The sequence below is a fragment of the Arabidopsis lyrata genome (genome assembly GCF_000004255.2).
Source record: "Arabidopsis lyrata subsp. lyrata unplaced genomic scaffold ARALYscaffold_4, whole genome shotgun sequence".
NCBI classification, from domain to species: domain Eukaryota; kingdom Viridiplantae; phylum Streptophyta; class Magnoliopsida; order Brassicales; family Brassicaceae; genus Arabidopsis; species Arabidopsis lyrata.
In genome coordinates, this window is record NW_003302552.1 from 4,371,037 (window position 1) to 4,378,883 (window position 7,847).

The 7,847-nt window shown below is 37.2% G+C and overlaps 1 protein-coding gene across 1 annotated transcript; it reads right to left on the minus strand.

Annotated features, from left to right (window-relative positions):
* Window positions 1-1,225: 1,225 nt before the first annotated feature.
* LOC9316749 (EIN3-binding F-box protein 1) lies at window positions 1,226-4,591 on the minus strand. The gene is made up of 2 exons (XM_021027656.1): window positions 4,057-4,591; window positions 1,226-3,715 (listed from the first exon to the last, which is right to left on the minus strand). Exons 1-2 carry the CDS (start codon window positions 4,079-4,081, stop codon window positions 1,851-1,853), a joined length of 1,890 nt encoding a protein of 629 aa, XP_020883315.1. The 5' UTR covers window positions 4,082-4,591; the 3' UTR covers window positions 1,226-1,850.
* Window positions 4,592-7,847: the final 3,256 nt, after the last annotated feature.

Here is a 7,847-nt window from a genome sequence, read left to right on the forward strand (position 1 = left end):
TTCTATAAGGCCCATTAGTCTTGGAATGGTAAGGGAAAAGGAGCCTAGGTGGCGAGCTGGTTGAGGCCTTAATACCCCCAACATTTTGGCGTCGCAGTCCCATGGGAGGGGTATCAATAAGTGTATATTACATCAGTTAGATGAAGAATTGGGTGTTAGTATACAAGTGGTCATGACTTCTCTCCCTCATAACCTGGTTGTTGAGGAGGGGTTTGACTCATGGGCCTTAGTAGAGTTTCTCGATTGGAGTAGTCGAGCTGACCAAGGAGGGTGTACTCTCCGCTGTGATGGTGGCCTGTTGTGGATGGGGCTATTTAGACAGTGGTTTGGGATGTGAGACGCTTCAGAACTGTTGGTGAGTTAGAAGACTCGATAAAAGAGCCAGCTGATTAAGAACATCAAAGAAGAGTGTCAAAACCTTATGTCAAACTTGGTTGATGTACTTGTCATGTAGAAACAAAGAGTCTCGTTTTAACATAACACGAATTTCATTTAATTAATTGTTTTAATTAGTACTCGTCTTGTTTTAAGAAATAATGTATAATGACAATTTAACCTTTTCACCTTTTAACACATTTTAAAGAGTATATTATTTATTGTTGTTTAATAAGTGTAAAATAGGCAAACTGTTTTAAATTTGATATTAGAAACACAAAACTTATATCTTTGTAAGACAAATTTTTTTCTAAAAAATTCATCTTCGTGGGACGGAGGGAATAGAGGGAGTATTAATTAATCTTGAAATTATTGCATACTGTATTCAAACTTTTCTTTAGATGCTTGGGAGTTGGTACATTCTCATGGTCAAGGTTATCTGAACAAGACGCGCAATTCACAATGATTCTTTGTCTCCACTTTAAGGGTTCATAATTTAGAAATCTGGCCCATCTTAATTAATTAATTAAGATTAGTCCACAATAACAATAATAGCGACAACGAATACTAATAATAATGACTCTTTTTCCACTTTTGTTTAATCCCACTCAAATCATATCGTATCGAGAAAAATAGTAGCTGGCCAGATTCTTCCCCTCTACCACATTCATTGAACATCACATTCACTTTTTGATTGGACACAAACAAACGTTAAGTAAAGTCAAAACTCAGGTCACACAATCTGATTCTCTGTCCCACACATGAATAATAGGGGAATATATGCTTAAAGGTGTAATTTCTCAGATCTTGAAGGATATGAAAGAAAAAGAAATGTAAACTTTGTATTATACATCGAAATGAGAATTTTATTCAATACTCATTAAACCATCACAAAGGGCATTACATAATTTAGTACAGTGTTTATACAGATTGTAATACAGTGCCTGGAAAAAAAAACGAGGGCTCTGGCAAAAAAATAACACAAAAAACTCTTTAATAGAGTTGTTGCAACAAAAGCCAGAGCAAACCTCTGAGAGAACCAAGGCCTGAACAAAACCTGAACCCGTACAAATCATACAAGACCTTTCCGAGGAAAACCAAACCAAACAAAGACAAACGACGCGCATAAAATAGATAACTGGCTCGTAAAAGACACCAAAGCAAGAAACAGGAGATGATAAACCCTAAAATCTCGGATACCCGGTAAATATATTCTCAAGCAAAACACAACCTTCCGATTTCGAGATAAGCAAGAGTTTCCCTTGATAAAAAGGAAACCCCGCAAAAAAACCATTGACTGGAAAAAAAGAAACCGGAAGCGAACTGCTTGGAAAAAAGAAGGAAAACCGGTACCAAGCCTAGCGAGGGACACGTAGATCACAGAGCCTGAAAAACAGTTGACACTTGATAAACGGACTTGGACGGACTAAAATACCTTACATTATAGGTGGACAGGTCGACAGTGGAATTGTTGATCAGGAGAGGATGTCACATTTGTAAAGGCGCTCGACTAAGAACTCGACAGTGGAATTGGAGATGGATCGACACTGTTGGAGGTTTAATCCCAATAAAGTGGAACCCAACCCGACGATGGCTGGCATGCTCTTGTCTGTCACCATAGAGCAACCTGCAACTGATAGGATCTGCAGTTTGAGCTTATCAGAGGAAGCCAATGCATGAACCCCTGAATCTGAGATTGCGCATTTCGAAAGATCCAAATCACTGAGAATCTGGCAGTTTGCTGCAATGGAGACCAGGCTGGCGTCAGTGATATTGGAACATCCATCGATGTTTAAGACTTCAAGAGTCCACCCGTTACGAGCAGTGATGGCAGAGATCACTCTGTCGGTCAAGTTGGAACAACCACTGAAGTTGACCTTCACAAGAGAGCTCTTAATTAGATGTAGGAAACCAGACTCTGTTATCCCCTTAAGCCCACACAGATCAATTTCCTCGAGCTGAGGGCACAACTTCCCGATGGCTGCAAGATTTGCATCACCAAAGCCAGGACAGTTACGAATAGACAAAGAGCGCAGAGCGCTGCAATGAGATGAAGCAGGCAATCCTGTGGTGAGATCTCTAATGCTCAAACAGTTCACCAGAGAGAAAGCCTTCAACTTTTCACCACAGTTCAAAAGGGAACCAAAAAACCCAAATTGGGTAACCCTGTGGCATTCTTCAAGCTGAAGACTCTCAAGTGATAAAGAAGCTTTTGCAAAAGATACCAACCCATTGTCGGATAACAAAGGGGATTTACTGATGATCGCCTTTTTCATGTTCGGGCAGCCCTTTCCAACAGATTCAAGCCCCGTGTCAGTCACTCCCTGGCAGGCTGTGATGGTCAGAGCGTTTAATTTTTGGAGCCCGACACCATTTCCCATGACCCAGAATCCCTTCTCGCTCACGTGTGATAATCCAGCGAGCACAAGATCAGTGATCGACAAGCCGTAATGACCCACAACAGCAAGAGACACATCAGTGACATTCAGCATCTGAAGCTTAAGTTTTGCCAGAGAACATGTTGTGTTAGACAGTAGAGAGGCGATTCCTTGATCCCTGACAAGAGGACAGTTCTTGATCGAGACTGACTTCAGCTTGGAGCAGGATCGTGCAATGGCTTGCAGACCCTCATCTCCAATTTTTGAACAAGCCTCCAATGTCAGCTCACTCAAGTTAGGGCAGCTCTTAGCAATAGCAACCAAACCCTTGTCAGTGATTGTAGAGCATTGGTTCAGGTCAAGCTTCTCAAGTTGAGGACAACCCTCAGCAATCTCCAAGAGACCATTGTCAGAAATAGTAGAAAGGTTCCATAGAGAAAGAGACCCCAGAGAAGGGCAGCTCCGACCAATTGACGTAAGACCAATATCTGAAACCTTGCTACCAGAATTGCTTCCCCGGATAGACAGTTTTCCAAGTCCCCCACGACCAGCAGTCCCAACAGCAATTGCAGCTAGTCTAACATCTGTTGCCTTCTTGCCATCTAAGCTCCTAGACAAACACCCTTCACAATCATCACCATCTTCAGTTTTGTTGGAAGGAACATCAAGCTCCTTTTGCCGGATACTACTCACAAGCTTAAGCCAATGTTTCGAGACAAAAGCGCAAGCACTCCTCTCTTGCGGTCCAGGCAAACGCCTAAAGATCTCAAAAAGGCACTCATCTGGAAGCACATCAATTGAAACTGGCTTTTTCTCGAAACCACTGAAGACCGTAGGTGCAACGACACGCGATCTCTTACTAGGAGGGAAATAGACATCCACGAAACTACCAAGCGACAGCAAAAGACTAGCATCCTTCGGGTTTGGGTATATTGCGCCGCGACGGTAAAAATCATTTTCACCTGTAAAATAAAAAAGGAGAAATTCTGATTAGCTAAAGAGATCATTGAATCACGATCAAATTCAGTTAATTAACCTAATGATTCTCAGATCCACAAAAAAAAAAAAGGGGAAATTGCAAATTAAATCTATGGATGATAACATCCATGATAAGATCTATAGCTCGTCAACGGCCAAAACTAAAACTCAGATCTATCTATTTTTATAGATCTAGTAAGAATCAAGTCATCGGTGAACAATATCCTATAAGCCAAATCCTCAAACACGGAAACGCCTAAATCTAACCGAATAATCAAATTCCGAGATGAAATCGAGTGAAATAACAAGAGATCGTGAAGCTTACCAGCAAAACTATAGATCTGAGACATGATTTGAGCTCAAAACTCCCAGGAAAAACGAAAACGCTTGATTTCTCAAGCGAAAACCAGTGGGAAAGAGCAAAAAGGAAAGATCTGAAGACGATTAAGAAGAAAACAAACAGATTAGCTCCGATTATAGCAAAGAGAGAGATGCACATGAAGATCAAAGATCGAGACGAGAGAAGAAAACCCTATTGATAGGGCAAAAAAAAAAAGCAGAGAGAGAAGAGAGAAGAGAGGAGAGGAAAAAAAAAAGGAAAAGGAAATGATCGGTCAGTATGAGGTCAAGATATGAGTTTTTTTATACTTAGTTGAAATTTTCACATGCAATGTATCTGAGCTGAGAATTAGGATCGTATTTAATTTTGTTTATTTTATTCCCACAACACACAAAAAAGTTGCTTAAATAGACCAGTTTTTTTCCCCTTTGAGAGCGCGTTAAGGCAAGCAATGAGGTGTTTGGTTACTTGGTTTATATTATGAATTGTTTTTGTTTGGTTCCTGGAACAACCTTACTCTTTTTGCTACGTTTGTGGCTGATGTCAGAATCGTTTTTCTTGTGTGTTTTCTCATCTAATCAACTCTAGAAATCAAAATAGAATCAACACGAACGCACTGTGATTACGAGGATTTATATTAATTAATACTCCCTCTGTTTTTTTTGATAAATAATGTTTTAAGCTTTTAATTTTGTTCTTACATAAATTATGTTTTTAATTTTCAATGCAAAATTAATTACTTTTTAATTGGTTTTGACGATTTATTTTCTGTAGATTGTTTTTTTTATTGGTTGATTAGATAATAAATGATGTTTTAGTTTAGAAATGGGAAAAAACCCGAAAAAACCGCCATCTATTTTTTTTTTGGCAGTTTAATACGCGTGTTATTAAAGTTAGAATAAAAATGCCTGTTTTAATTTTAATTGCCTTTTAAAATCGTCGTGTTTTAAAACTTGGTATAATCATACACCCACGTTAACAGACGTTAACTCTACTAACGGAATGACTAACCGCGGTTAAATCCTTAACCCAGGGTGTTTAAGTATATATATACAATCTCTGTCCAAAAACTTACTAATATATTGTTGTAGCTAGATGGTTAAACGGGAAGACATCCCAACTAAACTTGGGTTCAAATCCCCATTTTGACGTTTTTTTTTAGTTTGTTTTTCTCCATCTTCTCTTTTTTAATATTTTAGGGATTTTATAAGGTTTTGCCGTTTTAGTCGACATTTGTGTTTTTTTTTTCTTTTCTAAGGTTTAAAATAAATTCTATTAATTTTCTGTAATTTATCGTAAAATTTTTCCGGTGCCGTCTGCGTTAAGACTTGGGAACAAATTAAAGCTGATGATCTCCTCCGGGCTCCGGTCAAGTACTCCTCTCGACGATTCAAACATAAATTTTACGAATTCGAATTTCAAGTTTCCGATTCTCTAAATCAATTGATTCCACTCTTCGTCAAATGAGAAAAGCCCTAATTTTGATCCTCTAAGTCACACATGGGTGCGAACGAGTTTCGTTTCTTCCTCTCCTGCGATATCAATTCGCCCGTCACTTTTCGTGTCGAGAAGCTTGATGGAAACCTCCCCGTCAAGAAATCTTCTGATTCGGGTACTCAAAAGATTTTGATTGAAAGAAACTTGAATTGATTCTCTTAATCCCTAATTTTGGTGTAATGGGAACTTGTTTTGTTGATTGGTGTGTGAAATTTAAGAATTTATGTCGGAATTGGCTTATTACTGCAAATTGGTTCAGTTCTTGTGATGAGTTGGTTTGATTTGTGTGTGTGTTTTAGGAGTTGTCTCCGTCGTAGAGGAGAAAAAACCAGAGCTTTACATTGAATGTGCATTGTATATTGATGAAGACCAAAAAAAAAAAAAACGTTTTAAAGTGACGGCGGTGAGATTCGAACTTAGGTTCGAGTGGACAATTCAACACATGTTTAACCACCAGACTAAGATAATATATTTGTATATGTTAGAAAAGAGATTGTATATATATACGTAAACACCCTGGGTTAAGGTTTAACCGCGGTTAGTCATTCTGTTAGTAGAGTTAACGTCTGTTAACGCGGGTGTATGATTATACCAAGTTTTAAAACACGACGATTTTAAAAGGCAATTAAAATTAAACCAGGCATTTTTATTCCAACTTTAATAACACGCGTATTAAACGGCAAAAAAAAAATAGATGGCGGTTTTTTCCCGTTTAGAAATAAACAAAAATTAAATGATTTCTTAATCTATGTGTATTCTCCTAAAACATCACTTATAAAAAAACGGAAGGAATATCTCGCACAAACCTCAATTTAATGGTTATCATTTATAGTAAGAATCGAATCCATATGGAATTAGAGTTTAAAAATAATAGGCATATAAAAAATTTCTTAAGATAAGCAAATATAGGATGAATTTTAAACTAACAAGCCAAGTGAAATAAAAATAAAAGGAACTAAAAGACAAATTAAATAGATAAATCAAAGGCAATTGGCCAAGCTAAACAAGTACTAAGCAATTATCCATAAACATAAAATAATAACAAAATAAATGATAAAAATGCAATTTAAAAATCAGTAAAAAATCAAATACGACAATGCTAAATGAATAAGCCTTTGGGTTAAGGTTATTAACTTGGGGATGGTCAAATGATAATCTATGATGCTAATACAATCAATTATTTGCTAATCCTTAGCTCTAGGATTACTAATTTAAGTTAACCCACTTTCATGGCAAGTTTTCTACACTAGTCAAGCAATTAACATCAATTGATATTGGCAATTGATATTAACCCACATAGCACCCTGACCATCAATTTCCATTGGCTAGGACTCCTAACCACTCACTAAGTTCTTTCGGAAATTTCATCGAACATCTTCCGAACGTGAAACTTCTTGTGATCTAGACTAATTTAATCAAGATTAATCTAGCATTAAGAACATCTGAGGAGTAAAACTAAGTCTTAAACATCACAAATTATCACCTAGTCACCCTAATCTACTTAATCCAAAAGCTCTAAGAAAATTACTCACTTAAAACCATGAAAATCCAAGGAGTTGTCATTAATCCTTGAAGATTCATGTTACAAGAAGGGTAGAAGAGATAGATAAGAGATGAATCTAAAGAAAAACTTATGTAAAAGAAAGAATCACAAGAATTAAGAGTTGATAAAATAAATTACGAAAACTATGCTTAGGTAGCATAAAATATCTACAAATTAGGTTTAGAACATATTTGTAGAGAAATAAAAACGAATCGGGTCAACCGGGAACAAACCAGGATTTGATCCGGTTTAAGCACCCAATCGATCAACTAGTCGATTTCTTCAAGTAAGTCAATCGATCGATTGCCCGATCGAATTGGTTGTGTCCAAGGATGCAGATTAGTCCCAATCGACTAGGAAATCGACCAAATGGTCAATCGCTTTGCCTTTCTTCTACAGTTTTCCAATTGCTCGATTACTTCCTCGATTGTCTCATGTCCTGAAGTCTGGCATGTACCCAATTGATCGTTCAATCGACCGGTTGGTCGATTGCACCTCATCCTCTTGTTTCTTCACTTTTTTTTAGCTTTTTTTTGCTCCACTTGCTTCTAAAACTTCATGCTCCACTCCAAGAACCTAAAAATGATAAAGGCAATGCAAATATGCACATAGTAACCTAAACGTGAATGCAAAATAATGGGAAATTAAGAGAAAAAAATTAACCAAAACACAAGATATTAGAAGATTAACAACTAAAAGACACAAAGCATTCATGACTTTTTTGTTAGAGAAAACT

Coding starts and splice junctions, on each gene's coding strand:
- LOC9316749 (XM_021027656.1), bottom strand. CDS start 4,081: ATGTCTCAGATCTATAGTTTTGCTG. Junction 3,716..4,056: donor TCAGATCTATAGTTTTGCTG/GTAAGCTTCACG, acceptor TTTATTTTACAG/GTGAAAATGATTTTTACCGT.